Consider the following 18,750-nt stretch of genomic DNA (forward strand, 5'->3'; position numbering starts at 1 on the left):
GAGGATGAATTCCAGCAATCGTGAGCACTGTTTTGCTAATACTAAGGAGAATTAAACCGAAATACAATGGTTCACTTGGGTCACAAATGGTACGGAGGTAGCTGTCAGGAATAGAATAAATCCAATTCTTCTATTCAATCTTGTTTCTAGCTTTTTTCTACAGTGAAGTGTATGTGTTGTAGAAATTAGATTTGTGTATAGTTGTTTCCTATCTGCATGGCCGTTAAAATTTCTATCGTTTTCTTTAATCACAACTGTCGATGTTGAAAATCTGAAAGAAAATAGAACTTTAACACCGCTGAATAATTGCACAGAATAATTTGTCTTAGTTTAGAAGAGTAACTTGAACTGTAACGCCTCTTAAGAGGTCTTGTAACAAAAAGTAAAAACCTGTAGAAGTCCCGGGTTACAACCAAAAATTGTTCTTTGAAACCATACGCAAGACATGAATGATTACTTAATAATATATCTAAATCAGAATTAGGGTTGTTTGAAGTTTTCTTCTATTCATAGGTCAGATCATTTATGGATCTTATAAACTATAGCAAGTAGAACATACCAGAAGTTTTAACCCTTCTTGGATGGAACCATTTATGGTCTTGCCTATGGTTTCCAAGAAGGCTAATCTCGGGGTCTCATTTTAAAAACAATTTCGTTTTCTCACTTTTTGTCCGTTTTTAACACCAAAGATTTGCACTGTTGAACCAAAGAGTTGAACTGGATCTGGCCGCAAATAACGAAAAACAATGAAATTTAGTATTCCCAAGAAGGTTCGCGGTAATTTTTCCAACATTATTTTTAAAACGGGCGAAAAAAAATGCGAGGATGGCTTTTTTCTTCAGTCAATTTTTCACTTTTTGTTCCCGCATCACTGGGAAAACAAACATAGTTTAGTTTTTAAAGACTACCTTTGATTTTTATTGCAAACTGGTAAAAAAATATTGAAGTGAAACAGCACATAAGTGTTAGGAGAGTTGGAGGAGAGGCGAGGGGGATACTAAGTTATATAAGTTTTTAGTATTTTTATTATTGATAGAATTGATTAAAAGTTATACCAATAAAATTTTTTAGTACTGTGAAATTCCTCTAAAAAATAAAACAAACACATACCGAAATATCTGTTGCTTGCTACACATAAGATTAAATTAAATTTCACGCGAAAGGACGGACAATCTGAATATTTGAGTTTCTTTCTGTTGATGGATTTTGATCGCTAAAGTGACTTCCAAATCTAAACGCTAATGGCTTCCGGTGAACTAGAAATATTAATTAACAGAACTAGTAAACAATAGCAAAACTGTAATTATTTCACTCTAAAGAAGAAAAGTACAGGAATACTAAACTTTTTGAATTAAAGAAACTGCAGATTTTTCTATTCACATTTTGTACATTTGAGGTTCGCATGCGTAACCTGAAACCAGCGTCTCATCAATTTGAATATAGATTTGATTGAAATTGCACGGAATAGACCAAATATTGCATATTTGACACCAGATCAAAGAAAGTAGTCATAATTTTTTGATAAATAATTTTTAAAATGTTTTAAATTCAATGTGCTGTCAACAATAGTCTCTTCTTTAGTTTCCGGTTGACGAGCAAGGTTGGATACAAGATTACGTAAGAAAACGCAGAGAAGTCGCCAGTATGATTTCTTTTTTGAAGAAAAATGGTCAAATTTTTTATTTTTTGGAAAACTAGAAAATCATACTTTTGCTAGGGTTGTTCGCATGTTAACTCTATGCTTTTTAAACTGGCTTCCTTGCTATAATTTGTTTACTGCGAGGGAAATAAAATCATTGGTTCTTTAAGGAACATCCAAAAGACAAAACAGAGAATAAAACCATTTTATGATTGAAAGAAAACGGGCATCCAACATTCTTGACTTCGGAAACAGAAATTTTCTGTGTTTGATTTTTTCTTTAGGATTTGAGGTTCAATTTACCGTTAATTCTAAAGGAGTTTGTATAAATTTTTGCTTCAATTAATAAATAGTTCAAATTTCTTAATTTGTGAAATGGTTTTTATCGCTTTCCGCCAAATTCTAACCACAACGGTTCGCGTCCTCAATAAAGATTCTGTTCGATTGAAGGTTTTAGGTAAAAACTGATCACGTGTGGGAAAATTTTATCAACAGGAACAAAGAAAAGAACACAATTGAAAGAAGTTAAATTGATTTTTCAACACTGCACCTGTCGTACTCAAACTGAATTAAAGTTCATTTAATCATAAAATTACAGAAGAGATTTTTGTTAATTGAGCTAAAAAATTGTAGCTTTTAAAGCAGCAAAATTTCAAACTATTTGTTCTCTACTTTTTTTTCGGTTTGTCACGTACACATTGAAAAAAACTTTTACTTTGTTTGTTTTAAATTATGCAAAACTAAAATTTGGCCCAATATCGGACGCTTTGAAAGTTAACTTGGGTTAAATACAAACTCCTTTCTAAAAAGACTTCATTCCAATGAAAGACAAAATGCTTAAAATCTTCAAATCAATATGTTGATGATCTCCAGTCAATCGGTAACTTTTTGTTGCCAAAACATTTTTTTCTGAATTAGATGTTCATTTTATCAGTTTGACCTAATTTAAATGAAAAGTGAATTTTTTAAATCTCATCTTTTTGTTTTTTTAGTTCTCAAGCTTTGCGTTAAGATATTTTCCAGTTAGAAAAAATAGTCCCTTATTCTAGCGTCATGAACTGATAATAGCGTTTTTGTATTGCAAATTTTCGCCTATTTTTGCCAAAATTTTTCATACATGTGAATTTACAGCTGGTAAATTTTTATCAAAATGACTGTTGTAATTGTTTTGGTTTTCATATGAAAGAAAACTGACTTGGAACTTGATTGGGAAACGTTGCTTTCAATTGAAATTCGCAAAACTTAGGAAGAGCTAATAGTTTCAGAACAAAAAAATTTTGGAAAACTTGACACAGTGGTACGTTTAGTCTTGCACGAGGTGTCTTGTTAATACACAGGACACGACTGAGAGAATATTTTGATTAAAATTAATTTGACAATGGATGTATGGAGATTGAGGAAAAATCCACAAGCAGATGACCGTTTGTTGTATTGTGGTAAATTTTAAAGAAAGCAAACAAAAAATCATAAGGTGAATTAGGAGTATTTGAAGAAATAAAATAGAACTAAAAATGGTGACAAACAAAACTCACAGATGAAAGTACAAAATTCTCTAATTTTCTTTAAACTTAGAGCATATTATAATGGTATATTTTGCATAAGTTACACTTAATTGCAATCAGATTGATCATTTTCAGAGTGTTCTTGTGCTCAATTGCCGTAAATGTCTTTTCAAGTTTCTTTTGTCTTGTCCCTAATGTTGTTCCTATTTCTAGTACGTTGTTGTTTGATTAGGTCTGGGTTTTATCAGAAGGGTAACACGTTTTAAAAATTTTTCATCATTTTCAGTTGAAGGTTTATTCCCGTTTTTTTGCATGTATGTTTTGTTTGCTAACAACGAGTTTTATAGATTTGATTACGATTGTAGATTAAAAAATAACTCCTGATGAATGGGGGAGAAATTATAGGACTGAATAATGTGAAAAAAAAAAGAGGTTAAATGGCATTAAGATACACTTAAGCACGACTCCATGGAAAAAATGTGTAACAATTAGTAACCCAAAACTGCCTGTCAACCAGCTAGGTGTCTGCTCTCCTATAAATAATTTCCCATCATAGTGTCTCAATTTCATTTTTCCGCTGTCAGCAAATTATTTTGAGGCTTTCTTCAAAAAATTGATGGCGACGTATAAAAGCTGATGAATAATTGTAGTTGTAATATATCCAAATTTAAACTCTGGAATTTTTGCGCTCGTTATAGTTTTTGCGACGTTTTTTATCACAGAAATTTGTCCCAGTTTGAAACCTTGCGAGTGAAATAGAATTTTCCTATAAAATTAATCATTTTTTGAAAATAGCTGAACTTTTCTCAAAATTCATCCGCGGAAGCAATAACACCACATCCTCGAAAAACCCAATTCTTTTGAATCAATACTCATTTTTCATAAAATGCGTTCTATAAATTATTCTCAGCGCAGACTATATTATAGTTACGGAGAATTCTTGTGCAATGGTTTTGTACAACAGATCGCTTTTTAATTCGTTAGATTTTCGCATCAGTTCAATCCACTACATCTAGGAAATACTTTTTCAACTTATGAGATGACGAAAAGGAAACCAAATGAACACCTCAATACGCGATACATTTGTTCAGCGCAAACTCTGACGCCTAGATGAAATTTTGAGGCTGATGAAAGAACGAGGGAACGAGTTTTCAAGAGATAGGCAAGTTTGATAGAGTAATAATAATATTAATTTACTAGCAATATATGATACGGGTTCGAAGGCAGTTCCAGTTAAAATTCAGTTTTTGTGCCTAAATATACCTCTTGCAACGGGAATCATTTAACACTTCTATAGTTTGGGTTAAAATGCCATTATTTTAATTGGAATTCAACTTCTAACGCTTTTCGCCTTGAAAAGATTTCACTAAGTATGAACAGTTAGATACTTGAACTGAAGAATGAAAAGTTTGAGCTCTGTAACGAGTTTTCAGATTGATCTCTCGCATGTCTCATTGAGGCAGTTGTGTGCAAATCTTGACAGAGCCATGGTTGTTCTTGACACACAAACTGCTCTTTGAACCAGGAAAAGGTCAGTTCTCCAATTTGGAGATCTTTCACTGAAAAGATGATGTTTTCCTGTCCGTATGTGAAAGGGAAAGCGAAGCCCATCTCAGTTGAGAAGGTTCCAGCTGTCCTTAAAGGTCCAGAGCCAAAGCCAACTTGAGATATGACATTGAGACACACTTCTGGTGCAAAAATAGCCTGCAAAAAAAGCGTCTTCCGTTTTTACAAGCCAAGTGTCCCAAGTAAAGTCGGTCATTTCTTTATTTCTGCAAAACACATGTCCATACATTTAAAAAGGGCCTTATTGTGGAATATAGATCTTTTTTTTTCAGAGAAGAACATCTCATGAAAAATGCTATTTTTCCCTAATAATTCAAGATCTGAACAAGAGCATGCTTAAAAAAATTGAGTTTCCAAAAAATCAAAAGAATTACGGTAATAAAGGTATTTTCAGAGGAAACGATGTTCCTGAATAATCCTTAATAATAATAATTTGTTCTAGATTTTTCTTAGCTGGCTGATTGTACAATAAAAATTATCTTATGAAACAGATTAAACAAATTTCAAATAGCTCTAAAATTGCTAGCATAAAGTTTGAGATTTTTATTGAACGCTAATTTGTACCGCAATTGGTACCATTTTGAAGTGGCATTAGCAGGCTGATCCAGCGGCTATAACACAATTTTCTCAAACAAAAAGTAAAACAACAAAAACAAGCTGAGTATTCATGCTCTAATTCAGCGAAATCCAGCGATTTAGATTGTGAAATGGGCTGTACAAGTTGTCTTGCCAACTTAGAATAGGCAGGCACCTAATGTTCGACAAATTATCCAAAAGTCATTTTGTGGAATCAAGCAAGCAATTTGTGGATCTAGATTTCACAAAATGTGTTTACAGAGCAACATAAAATGGATCAGATGGTTCATTTTCGTCTGGTATGGGCTCTGGCTCGTAACAAAAAAAGATTAATCGCCTATAGGAAAAAGGTGCATGAAAAACTTTTTGTGCGCAGAAAGTGTTTTCAGTTGTCATTTTTCAGTCTGAAAATTGCAGTTCTTTTGACCAGCATGCTTGTTATTGATCTTATTCTTTCAAAGACATGACCTGCACTTTAAAGGTGGCGAAAAGGACAAGAATTCGAGCGGTAATGATGGTAAACAATCATTTCTGAGTTTTGCAGAGCTAAAACGTCATCGTTCATCTGTTTTCTTTTTAAGGCATATTTAGCAGTATTTCGGTACCTTGACCCAGTTGAGTTTCTTATAATGAATCTCTGATCTGAAGTCTGTGAGGGAGAGAGCGTAGTCTTCAAGCGATATTCCCTTAGACCACCCCTCATTAAGGAAAGTCTCCTTCTGGTAGTCACAACACCCTCCTGAAAACGACAATTATTCAAACAGAATTTTCGTTTAGATTTTGAACTAAGATAACGCTGATTATTTCCAATATTTTTTGTTCTGACACACTTCAGGGTTTTTTTGTTCAGTCCATATTGGCCGATCAATATATTCATCGTAGAGTTGTGAGTGGTATCATTAGAAAACCCGTAAAGCGTGAAATACATAGCTCAAAAGATTTTTTAATCTCGTTTCTTCCAGGGAGTTATCAGGGTTTAAATTTTTGTGACCATTTGACTAATTTTTGTTGTTATTGTTCACATTTTCTATATTTTACGCAATTTTGCCAAAAATTTACGCAATTTTTTTCCTAATGGACGAACGGCTGTAGCAAGTCTACTGTTGGTCTGATCGCTGTCTTTTTAAGCAAAAAGGTTTCGCATTTTGAATATTTGTAGGTTAATTACAGAAAACAACAAATCAAACCAACGATTACTAATGACAGTTCCATCTAGTTTCTTAAAAAATTTCGAGGAAGAGTATCATTTTTTCAAAGCGAAACCTTACGATCGTTTTGACTTTTTAAAAATGTCTGTTTTCAAATTAAAAATTGGATTATTGAGCTTTGCTACTTTTCTATTTTTGGTCAACTTATAGCCTCAGTTTAATAGAGTGGTATCATCGTCTTTGTTTTTCTAATGTATTGAAATTTAATAATACCTGCGGTTTTTTGAAAATAATAGTTCTTCTGCTTTGAAAATATTTCACGAAGAAAATTTGTTTTTGGATTTTCTTCCTTCTTTGAGATTCTTTTTGTCTTTTCACAACAATGACAAGTCAGATAGCACATTTTTGGTGTTTCTAAAAACGACAGTTTTTCAGTGAATAGATCATGGTTTTAACTGCTCCGACACCGCCTTCTAGCCGAATTGAATCAAATTTCGTTTTCATCTCTTCAGTTATTTTGTAGTCGAAAAAAGAAACTCTGAATAACTGCAGATCTTGGCGGCTTCCTATTGGTAAACAGAAAACTGTTTATTTTTTTAAGATGATAGCTAAAATTTTTTATTTTTACTTTGCAAAAAATGTAGGGACGTATGGTAAATATGGACGTTTTCATGTTGGAATTTTTTATAGTTTTTTGTTTACTTGTTACCTAGTTTCATTAGTTGCATGTCGAATATCAAGTTTTTGTTATTTGCAAAAGACACAATTGATCAAATAAAGAGTTTTAGCGCACTGCTCTTTGTTTTAACAACTTGGATACCAGTTTTTGGCAAAACGTTAATTCAAATTTGAATTTTGTCCTTAATTGTTGTTCTTTTGGTAGTCGTAGTTTGACTTTTGCATAAATGCAGATCTTAGTGGCTCCCGATCGAAAAACAAAAAAATCAAAAAAAATTTGTTCCTTTTATATTTGCCCTTTGTTTTTCTTTTTTGTCTACTTTTAAGTCTCATTAAGTGAAATTCGATTTTCATATTAATGGTATTGAAGAAAGGCACAAATTAAACATATCTAAGGTTTTAGTGCTTTCCTTAGTTTTAAGGGCTTCGATTCCGGTTTTTTGCAGTCGTGTGACTCATTTTGAATCATGACAGATCTGAAGGGCTTTCATTGCAGAAATAAGAGAACCTACTTAAGGATTTCAGTAGATAGCTCTTGCTTTTGTATCTTAAGAAATTAGTTGTTTTTGAAAAAAAATTATCTTAATTTGATTCTTTTTCAATTGTTGCCTAGTGTCGTTTTCTGAGTTCATATGTGTCATTCTTGGTGTTCAAAAAGTGCGCAATTATTTATACCTTGTTTTGTGGGGAACAGATTATTGTTTCAACGGATTTGACACCGTTTTCTTGAAAAAATTTCGTAGTTTTGTCTCTCTCATCTGAATTCGTTTTTGCAGACGTACGACATGTTCTGGATAATGGCACGCCCTGCTTTCTCTAGTGAAGAACAAACTAATTTGTTTAGTTTAGGTTTTATTTGAAGCTATTTTAACTTTGTTATGTAATTTTTGTTCATTGTTTTGGAGTTAAATTTTTGTTGTTGCTTTTGATGATTTTTTTGTTTGTATTGTCTTTTAATCTCAATAATGGCAGGTTTCATTGGCCCACTAATGTGGCATTATTTTACTTTCTAAGTAATTTGAGTTGGAGGCAATTTTTTTTTCATACTTAAGATGAGTTCATCTCCCAGTACGATCCTACTATTTAAAACATGGACAATGGTGTCTTGAATTTGAGCCAATAAGTTCTAGCAATCGGTTTTTTCCTTCAAATAAGACAACAAAACTCACCATACTCGTGATCTTTGAATGAGAAGAAATGAATTCTTTGGTAGAGAGCCCCGATCATGCTATCAAACCGATCCCTGTTGTAGTTTGGCCCCTTTTCATCCGAATGTGATGGTCTGTTATACATTCCCATCAGACAGAACCGCTTCCTAAAACGACTTCTATATTTTTGCATATATATATATAATATATATATATATATATATATATATATATATATATATAATTTGTAAGAAAGGTGTAAATGGGATTTTTGCAAAAGGCGAAATATTCAACCCAATTTTCTAAACGATCACTTGTTTTATGCATAATATTAGACTGAAAAAATGTAAGGTCGTTTTTTTTAATTTGGTTGTTTTGAAATTTAATATATAATAATAATAAACTTCGAGAAAACTGCAGAATTTACGACGGCCGTTGTTGGACGAAATACATTTGCAGCTTTCTGTTTTTTGGTCATTCGCATGTGAGAGCTGTTTGATTTTCACATCTATTAGAGAGTGCCTGTTTAGCAATGAAATTTCCCGTTTTCAGCGCATATTAAGACACGGCGGTCGTAAGTATCATGGCATAGATAACTTGTACCAAAACTTACCATAAGTATTAGGCCTCTTAATCCAGCCAGTGGCTTAATTTGGAAATATCTGTGAAAAATCTGACAGCAAGTTGTGAAGCTATGTTCCATGGCCAAGTTTAACTTGAACTTGGTTTAAGCTCCCGATCAGACACACGTTCAAATTATTTTATGCAAACAAAGCAAGGCAAACCGTCGTTGCATCTTTTTATTTTATATCTGTTGCAAGATTATCCAAATTGTTAACAATAAAGTTTTCCTGGAGAACTCACCCGAGATTCATACAGTGCTTTCCCAGTTTAGTTTGGATGCTGGGAAGCACAAACTCCAAAGAACTCCAACATTGTCCGTCCATAACGGCTAAAATGTTCTGTATTTGATTGGATTTTGAGATGTTAGTGAGTAGCATTACTAAAAAGCCCGTTAAGTATCGGAAATATTATTGAAGAGATTTTGAGTTTGGTTTTTTGCGAAGCCTTTATCGCTATTCAAACAGCTTTGACCAAAATAGGCGTCTGTCAGCCAATTTAACCCATTTTTGATGTGATTTTCTTTGCCAACCGATATTATGAAAACTGAATTTGTGGTCTCAAAGTATGGTTCCGTCTCATGCAATATTGTGAATAAAACTGCACCAACAGTTTACTTTAACTGTGGGTCAATAACTGTTTAGCAGCTTTGCTGGATTGAAGAGATGGAGCAAACTTACTGTACGCAAGCGAGGTCACATCAATTTTAATTTGAGGTATTTTCTTTATAGGATATTTTGTAATTGTTTCGTTTTCAGTTCTTTTTCAATCAAAGTAAATGACAAATTGCCAAAGATACTCTCATAATAGGATGAGTGACGTTTTTGAAACGAAGCCTGTTAATGGGGGACCCACTTCTTCAGGAGCTCACTAGAGAAAAAAAGTTTTTTTCCCAATACAATATGCCCCTGCAGAAAAAGATTTTCCTTTCGTCTGTTAGTGGTGGTGCTAAGTTCTACATTCAGCTATTTGTTACCATTTTGAGCGCTCCCTGGCTGTCATAGTTTTTACAATAACGAGGGATTGTATTTGTCTTGTTTTTTAAAAAAAAACAATCGTAAAATTATTTACCTGTGCTCAGTGTTCATATTCGGGCAAAAAAACCAAACCAGAGAACTAGCTAGAATGTGTGAACAACTCCGGTTGATGGAGATGATAAACTCTGGATAATTTTTTGATAACCTTTTTTCTGTTGTATTAAATGAATTTTTTTTTTGAATGAATTTGAGTTCACAACAGAAGATCATTTTAGCCACACGATGAGTTGATTAAAAAAATTTGAACCAGACAAATTATAACTTGATTTGAGAATGTGCATTGCCATGCCTAATTAGTTGCTCTTAAAGTGTGAGTGTTTTTGCATCTAACCTTGTAATAGCTAAACTGATTAACCGATCAATCTTCAATCTTTATATTTACAGCAATTTTAATGCAAAAATAACTGTGTAAAAATAGCTGTAGAACACATTATTACTGGAGAATATAGTCTATAATGCAATAATACCAAAATCATTTAGGCTGGCGAATTGTGTTTACAACGAAAAACTAACTTGTAGATTTTAGTCTTTGAACAGTGAGAGGAGAAACCGTTAGATCCGTTGCAGAATATTTCTCGGATCACATTTATGACAGACGTCTGAATTCTTAAGTGACAAAAAAACCAAAAACAGCAAAAGTCAGTGACTTTTATCAAATGATGGATACATATTAAATTGAAGTGGTTACAAAAAAGCTGAGATTACCTGTTGAGCGTAACTACAGAGCAACTCCATACTACATTCTATTGATGAAATGAATGCAAAAGATCAATTTTTATAATATACTCCACAATTCTGAAGTAATTAATATAATTTGAGTAATCAAATTTATGATGAATATAGTGCGGATGTCAAAAATTGAGAACGATTTGCATTTTAATTGATGTAATTGAAAAACATAGATACCGTTCAATTGAAGTGTTTTAAAGCATCTTAAACTTTTTTAGAAGCTTTCCATAGAGTACTAACAAAAAAGCGTATTAACAAAAAAATAGCGCATTGATCAAAATTTAGTGTTAGAGTAAATTATATAATTGAGTGAGTTTTTGGTAGTCAATACAGAGTAAAAATAGGCAAAAATTTAAAATGAGAAGAAAAAACAATAATTGTGTTCTCTTGTTGATCAACTTAATAGCTTCCAAAAAATGTATTGTGTTCTTTAAACTCATAAATATTGGTCCTGCTTGAAAACTTCCATGTTACACCTTACAAAATAACACATTGGGTCTTGGGTCTGAATTAGTCCAAAGGTTTTTCTTGGATGTTTTTCCTTGACTAGACTAATGCATCAATTGCAAATTTATGTAACTTTTGCCTTTGTGTTTCCACATTATGCTAAAAGTGCCTTTCTTAAAAAAGTTCTCCTGCCGATCCGATGTTGTGTGTGGGAGGAACTATAGAATGAAACAAATGATACAACTGGTTGTTTTGTTCAGTCATTTTTGGCCTATCGATATAGTTATCATTTAAAGTTGAGTGGCAGTATTTGAAAACAAGTGAACCTTGGAATCTAAATTTAGGATTTTTTGTAAAGATTTAGTTTTTTGAGCAGCTAACTTGGTTGAATGATTTGTGAGCAATGGTTGGTTTCACTATTTTTGTACACCTTTCTGCTCCAAAAGACTTTTGCTAAAATAAAAAAAATGCGCTCAATGCAATGATCAAAAATACTTTTTTGGTCATTGGATTAGACAGGGTTAGTGAAACTTTTGGGGCTACCTTTTTTCTTAAATATGACTGATTTTTCTGTTAATTAACTCTTCAAAATATATCTCTCTAAAAAACCAGTCCCAATTCAGTTATTCTAGATAAAACTCCTACATGTTCTCAAGAGTTTTGTCCTAAAATCTAATTTGAGAAACTTTATTAGTTCAAATGAGGGATAGATGAAACTATTATCTTTAAAAACTATTTTGAACGGCAGTTTCGAAAGTTTGTGTTGCTGATTTGAGTCGATTTATTGCACGATTCATTGTCATTTTGATCAAATTCAAACATTCTGTCAAATTCTGGATTCGTTACTTCTTTTATTACAGTCTCAAAGTGACGGCGAGGGTATCAATAGTTGAATTCTAGCTGCCTAAACTGGTTGAGAGATTTAAATTTGTTTGGATGCTTTGTTTCTTAAGTTTTATTTAGGTTTTTTGACATTTTGATTCCAAATGGAAAAGGAAATTGGAGAGATTTTAAGGGTTTCATATCGTGTATTAATAAAGATTAATGTTGACTGTACTTGTTGATTTTCCAGTAGTCTTTGTTATTTTAATTGTCAACGAGAAATAGGTATGATTTTCTGACGTAATTTCTAATTGTCAACGAGAAATAGGTATAAAATGATTTTCTGACGTAATTTCTGATTTTTGTCGGTGATATAAGGCCTCTTATCGGTGATATAAGGTTCATTTTTGATATCAATGTCATTAGAGTTTTCTATTGTACGTTAATGAGAGATTTCTCCCGCATTTCTCGCAATTCTTTGCTGACATTTTTACTCAGGCTTTCATTTGTTGTTATCAGATGCCCTTTCTCTTGACGTTTTTTTATTATTAGGGTAGCAAAACAACAATTGCTGCTCGGTAACGTCAATTTTGAGAAATTTTGATGGCTGGTGTTCCATAGACCAACGCAAATGAATGTCAAAAACATTTGGGAGTTTTGCCTGCAGTCCATTTCTTGCTTTGTTTTTTGTCCCAAGTGGGTTTATAATATTAGTTTTGCTTATTTTGAAATTTTGTCAACTTTGTCAACATTGAGCATTTTGTTTCGATATTGCCTGTAATACTGATGTTTTTTTAAAAAATCTGTTTTTTGGGGAAAAGTGTTTTTCTTTGACAATCAGATGCTGTTATTGCAGATGTTGATATTCAAGTCGTTAAATTATCCGTTTTTGAGTTGTAGCTAAAAAAATACGTGAGGCTATTGTAGTTTATCTCATTAGAACGTGTTCTACTTCGAAGTATGTTACATTTAACAACCTCCTAAATCAGGATGGAATTTGGTGAAATGTGCTTTTTGAGCTCGCACCCTTTTCAATGCTCAATTGAGAACGTAACTTTGTCTGCTTGTGTTTTAGTGCCATCAATGGCGTTTGCATTAAGAGCATTCTCAATTGGTTTCTAGAGAAATCTACTCTTTGTTTGATATAATTTTATATCAATTTTTTTTGAGTTAGGTAACACTTGTCTTTTAAGAGTTCATTTTTGAATTTTGGAACTGAGAATAGAACTGTTGGTTTTCTTGTCAGTTAAAAAGAATAAGGTTTGATGCCAGTTTTTTTTAAAAAAAAACAGACCGTCTTTGGTTTATAATGTGGCATTTCATTAATGAGTTATTCTGCAGTTTATAGCTAATGTTGTTCACTACAAGATCTATTGTCATGCAATTTTAATAATTTTTTACATGTTGCCCCTTGTTTTGTTGTTTTTATGCCATAAGTTATGTTTATAAACTGCAGTTTTGCTGGTTCGAATTAAATTGATGTTAACTGTTCTCCGACATTGAATGTTATGGAATACTAAGAATTTACGGCTACGATTTTATGAAAATTCAATAACTTGTGTGCAATTTTTGTTTTCGTTTTCATTGCTCCTTATTATTCACCTTAAAGTTGGTTTATAATTTCTGAGCACATGTGTTCTGCAATTACACAACATTATTCAGTTGGTTTTTGATAATTTTAATATCACTAGTTTTCGATGAGAAAAATTTTAATGTTTTTTTTAACTTTGTTCAGTTTTATTTCATGTAGAATTTTTGCTTTGGTGACGATCAAAGGGTGCTATTAAAAATGCTGAAATGCATGTCAATCGATTCAATTTTGTGTGTTGAATTGGGTAAAATTTGAATTCAGAATCTCATTCTGTTTTTTGACGATTACATCTGTTTACATAACAAAATTGTCTTTTTTCAGCTTAAAATTTTATTCGCGTGATTCATTAAACCAATTGTTACCAAGATTCAATTTTTGTCCATGCCAATGAGAGATAAAAATTAACTTCCACTGGTACCCACGACTCTCCATAATTGGGAACCCAGATGTAGTATCCTGAAGAATCTATAACTACTAATGTATTAAAAGTTTCCTATCACTTCATTTGCCGACAGGGTAAGAATGTCGATGAGCGGGGTCGAAATAATATGTGCTAACGCACGTTACCGGGCCTTCTAGTTTGAGTTTTCTCCGAACGATTCGAGATTCACCAATATTATCGGCTTGTAAAGTAAGGCAAAAGATTTTAAATCTGGCCTCTTTGTTCATTCGAAACTTGTTTTCTTGCTCTCCCCTCACTTGTAAACTGATAGGTTCGTGCCTCTGCTAATGACAAGAATATTGAAATTGATGTCTACGAGCAGCAATGATAGTTTTTTTCAACTACATCAACAATTTCTGTACAGCTAGAATGCAGAAATTATGAATATCCGAATATGTACTTACCGCATATTGTTAATAGCAAAGTGAAAACGCCTCTCATTCTAAGAAGACTATTTAAAATCAAATCTGTACGTAAAACCAGATGTTTTATTTATAAAACTGTTCAGAAGGTTAATGCCTTTTTTATATACCGCTGAACAACACCAGAAAATTGCTCGATTATTTGTGAACAATAAATTATATTTGCTGATTGAACTGAATTATTTCATCTCCGACATATTATTTGATTGCGAGTTTTTGTAAATGTAAATACAACATTGGTCAAAGCCGTCTTAGTATTTAGTACTCCAGTTCAATAACATAGTAACAATGACGTAGATGCATCAGTTACTGTTGCCAAGCCATCACAAAATTCATGAACAGCTTTGCAGCTTGAATATTTGAAGTTATTCCAACGATACCGACACTCAGAGATCGACCAAAATGCGAGCGACAGCCGGCTGGTTAATTATTACAGTTTCCAGCAACACAAAATAGGCAAACTATAGGATTTCTATGTCTTACACAATTCTCAACATATTCAGCAAAACTCACATGCTTTCTTTTAAAAAAAACTCGCACTCGTGTGACTTAGCAGCTTTTGAATCCTCCCAAAAAGTAACTAAACACCGCAAGAACTAAACCGAACAACAAAAAATAATCAAATTTAAACAAGTAGCTCAATGGCTTTTTCGCATAAGAAGAAAGTAACGCTCTTTTTTTCCTGCTCCGGAGTCGTCTGCTATTTTTTAATTTTTATTAGTCAGATTTATCAACTGAGAAGTTTTCGGTAAATTTGAGGTTGATACAAACCCCAATTGTTAGTTTTTCCTATGATACCGTCCACATACATTACGCTCGAATTATTATATTTAATTCAGAAACTTTGGGTTGAATTCATAATAGTGGAGTTTGTGATTATTCAGCTCTTGACGACAAAAGGACCATTGTGAACAGAAAAGTTAAAAATTGTCATTATGTGGTACAAAAGTACAACAAGTCATCAATTTTCAACATCTTTTAATGCCATTTATTATTCAGTTCAAAATGTCAACTGAAAACTGCGTTAAGAGTATAATTTTGCTAATAATTTTTCATTAAAGTTATTGCCAATTCCAATGTTTTTTTGCCTGGGTTGTGTTGTCACAAAAAAGTAAATCAAAAAAATGAAAATAACTGAAAGCAATATAACTATGAAACATAACTATCTTAAAAAGATTTTAATTTATGAGCAAAAATAAGGCAACTCGGTAATGATGTTCCAACCTGTTTGATCCTCATTCCTGACTTACATATCTTCCAAATTAGGGAGACAGGATAAAGTCAAAAAATGACGGCTAGATGAGATCACGCGCTGCAATTTAAAACTGCAAGTAATCTCAAATTAGAGCAGACATAAATACCACTGCAGTCAATGTGCGTCTGGTTGATTTTATTTAAGAATACAAACAAAAATCAAACTATTACACTACACATTTACCTGCAAAAATATCAACCTTTTTAAAATATCCCAAGCAGCAAAAGAAGCAATTTGTTCAAGTAAAAACCTAACAGCCAATCAACGGATGAAGATATCGTATTCAAATACTTTCCATTTGGCGAACCGAACTTCGAATAATCAGGTTCTACATCAAACTAAGCTTTACAAGTACCCAGCTTGTTTAACGCCTATGTAATTAGATCATGCAGAACACGCCAAAAAATTATCGACGATATAAATCTCATACAGGTGAACATTCAGCCACAAACAACGTCCAGGCACAAATTTAGCGACAAGGTCTTAGAACTCAGCAAAGGTGTAGCTCTCTGAATTCTGAACGCTTGATTCGATGGTCGAAACTAAGGTTGGAAGGAGAGAATTGTCTAAAATGTGATAGTTGCTCCAGTCCAGAACTCAGTGCTAAATCCAAAGAAAACTTGAAGCTAATAACTCAACCTTCAACCTTTTAATATTAATGTAAGTTTTTGATATTGATCATAGCATGTAAAAAGACCTCAAACAGAAACGGAAACAAACTTGTGCAAAGCGAAATTCCATTTGCATAAGAAAAAGAGGTCCATTTTCTAAATCAATTTTTTGGAAAAAAAATAGTGCTTATCCCTTTGCTGAGTTAAAAAACGCTTATAAAAACCAAACAACAATTGTAGCAAAAACCATTGAGAAAAAAGGAAGGACAAAAACGATTACTTCGAGAAACTTGAAACATTTTCGGAAATTAGTGGTGTCAGGACTAAAAAAAACCAGGTTCATTTCAAAAACATAACCGTAGATCAAAACCAGATAACAAAAAATTAATTGCAAGTAGTCAAAACTGCAAGAATCTTTTTTTAATTACAGTCAACAACAAGGAAAATATATAACTAATGACAGAAAAATAATATGATTTTTCAAAGAAAAGAAGATTCAAAACCTTGATGATGTAAATGATGTAAACTCTTTAAACCATTGCCAATTCCAATGTTTAAAGAGTTTTTTGCCTCGGTTGTGTTGTCACAAAAAAGTAAATCAAAAAAATGAAAATAACTCAAAGCAATATAACTATGAAACATAACTATCTTAAAAAGATTTTAATTTATGAGCAAAAATAAGGCAACTCGGTAATGATGTTCCAACCTGTTTGATCCTCATACTTGACTTACATATCTTCCAAATTAGGGAGACAGGATAAAGTCAAAAAATGACGGCTAGATGAGATCATGCGTTGCAATTTAAAACTGCAAGTAATCTCAAATTAGAGCAGACATAAATACCACTGCAGTCAATGTGCGTCTGGTTGATTTTAGTTAAGAATACAAACAAAAATCAAACTATTACACTACACATTTACCTGCAAAAATATCAACCTTATTAAAATATCCCAAGCAGCAAAAGAAGCAATTTGTTCAAGTAAAAACCTAACTGCCAATCAACGGATGAAGATATCGTATTCAAATGCTTTCCATTTGGCGAACCGAACTTCGAACAATCAGGTTCTACATCAAACTAAGCTTTACAAGTACCCAGCTTGTTTAACGCCTATGTAATTAGATCATGCAGAACACGCCAAAAAATTATCGACGATATAAATCTCATACAGGTGAACATTCAGCCACAAACAACGTCCAGGCACAAATTTAGCGACAAGGTCTTAGAACTCAGCAAAGGTGTAGCTCTCTGAATTCTGAACGCTTGATTCGATGGTCGAAACTAAGGTTGGAAGGAGAGAATTGTCTAAAATGTGATAGTTGCTCCAGTCCAGAACTCAGTGCTAAATCCAAAGAAAACTTGAAGCTAATAACTCAACCTTCAACCTTTTAATATTAATGTAAGTTTTTGATAGTGATCATAGCATGTAAAAAGACCTCAAACAGAAACGGAAACAAACTTGTGCAAAGCGAAATTCCATTTGCATAAGAAAAAGAGGTCCATTTTCTAAATCAATTTTTTGAAAAAAAAGTGCTTATCCCTTTGCTGAGTTAAAAAACGTTTATAAAAACCAAACAACAATTGTAGCAAAAACCATTGAGAAAAAAGGAAGGACAAAAACGATTACTTCGAGAAACTTGAAACATTTTCGAAAATTAGTGGTGTCAGAACTAAAAAAAACCAGGTTCATTTCATAAACATAACCGTAGATCAAAACCAGATAACAAAAAATTAATTGCAAGTAGTCAAAACTGCAAGAATCTTTTTTTAATTACAGTCAACAACAAGGAAAATATATAACTAATGACAGAAAAATAAAAATGATTTAAAGAAAAGAAGATTCAAAACCTTGATGATGTAAATGACTTTTGAGCTAGTCATTTTGACACAAAATGAAACCATTAAGGTAATGAGAATGAATTTGAAATTCAGTTGAGACCAGTTATTAAAGAAGTCAACGAAAGAACAAATGATGATTCAAATCCAAATAGTCATTTTTAAAAAAAAACATGTATAGAAATTAACAGGTTTCAATGAAAACAAAAAGCACTTAAAAATTCTTTTGCTTTTCCGATAATGCACAAGCTCAAAAGCAAAACGTCAAAAATGAAACGGCATCAAACTACATTTAATGGCTTTAAAGGGCAACGACTCTTAAGTATGAACATTTGATCTCAAACATGGTGTTCAAACATGATTCAAAGGAAGCTAAGATTATCTTTCATTATTGAGTCTCTGGTCGTACCAGAAAAAAAAGAAAGCAGTGAAAAATAGTAACAGCAAAACAAATATAAAGGGTTTGAAAGGTACAGAAACCCTATATTATCGAATGAAAACAATAATTGAACTTTATTATAGATAGCGAAACCAACAAAGGTAACTGTCATTAATTTGATTTAATGATAAAAAATCAAAGAAAAACAAAAAATTATGAAGACAGTGTCATTAACATAAACCATATCTTTTTAAGATTAAAAACGCTATTGAATGTGCTAGAAAACTTGTATTTCAAATTTTG

The 18,750-nt window shown here is 32.4% G+C and overlaps 2 protein-coding genes across 8 annotated transcripts in view; one reads left to right on the forward strand and one right to left on the reverse strand.

Annotated features, from left to right (window-relative positions):
- LOC142353662 (gamma-aminobutyric acid receptor subunit beta-3-like) overlaps positions 1-18,750 on the forward strand; it is a 171,889-nt gene that overhangs the window by 81,366 nt on the left and 71,773 nt on the right. The window lies entirely within an intron of this gene.
- Positions 99-16,636, reverse strand: LOC142353047 (uncharacterized). 3 transcript variants are annotated; one of them, XM_075405235.1, is made up of 6 exons: positions 14,351-16,635; positions 9,122-9,209; positions 8,279-8,424; positions 5,889-6,022; positions 4,530-4,845; positions 99-271 (listed from the first exon to the last, which is right to left on the reverse strand). In XM_075405235.1, the coding sequence occupies exons 1-6, from the start codon at positions 14,385-14,387 to the stop codon at positions 249-251; spliced, it is 744 nt and encodes a 247-aa protein (XP_075261350.1). In that variant the 5' UTR covers positions 14,388-16,635; the 3' UTR covers positions 99-248. The 3 variants fall into 3 exon arrangements, with proteins under 3 accessions (XP_075261350.1, XP_075261351.1, XP_075261352.1); XM_075405236.1 differs by lacking the exon at positions 14,351-16,635 and adding an exon at positions 11,418-11,674; XM_075405237.1 differs by lacking the exon at positions 9,122-9,209 and having other exon boundaries at positions 14,351-16,636.

The sequence above is a fragment of the Convolutriloba macropyga genome, chromosome 14 (assembly GCF_964194025.1).
Source record: "Convolutriloba macropyga chromosome 14, txConMacr16.3, whole genome shotgun sequence".
Taxonomy (NCBI): domain Eukaryota; kingdom Metazoa; phylum Xenacoelomorpha; order Acoela; family Convolutidae; genus Convolutriloba; species Convolutriloba macropyga.

What these genes read in the sequence shown, in the direction of transcription:
- LOC142353047 (XM_075405235.1), bottom strand. Translation starts at nt 14,387, where the DNA reads ATGAGAGGCGTTTTCACTTTGCTATTAACAATATGCG. An exon ending in TTTGCTATTAACAATATGCG is followed by an intron (nt 9,210 to 14,350) that starts GTAAGTACATAT and finishes AGAACATTTTAG; the next exon opens with CCGTTATGGACGGACAATGT. An exon ending in CTTTTCATTCTTCAGTTCAA is followed by an intron (nt 272 to 4,529) that starts GTATCTAACTGT and finishes ATTTTCTTTCAG; the next exon opens with ATTTTCAACATCGACAGTTG.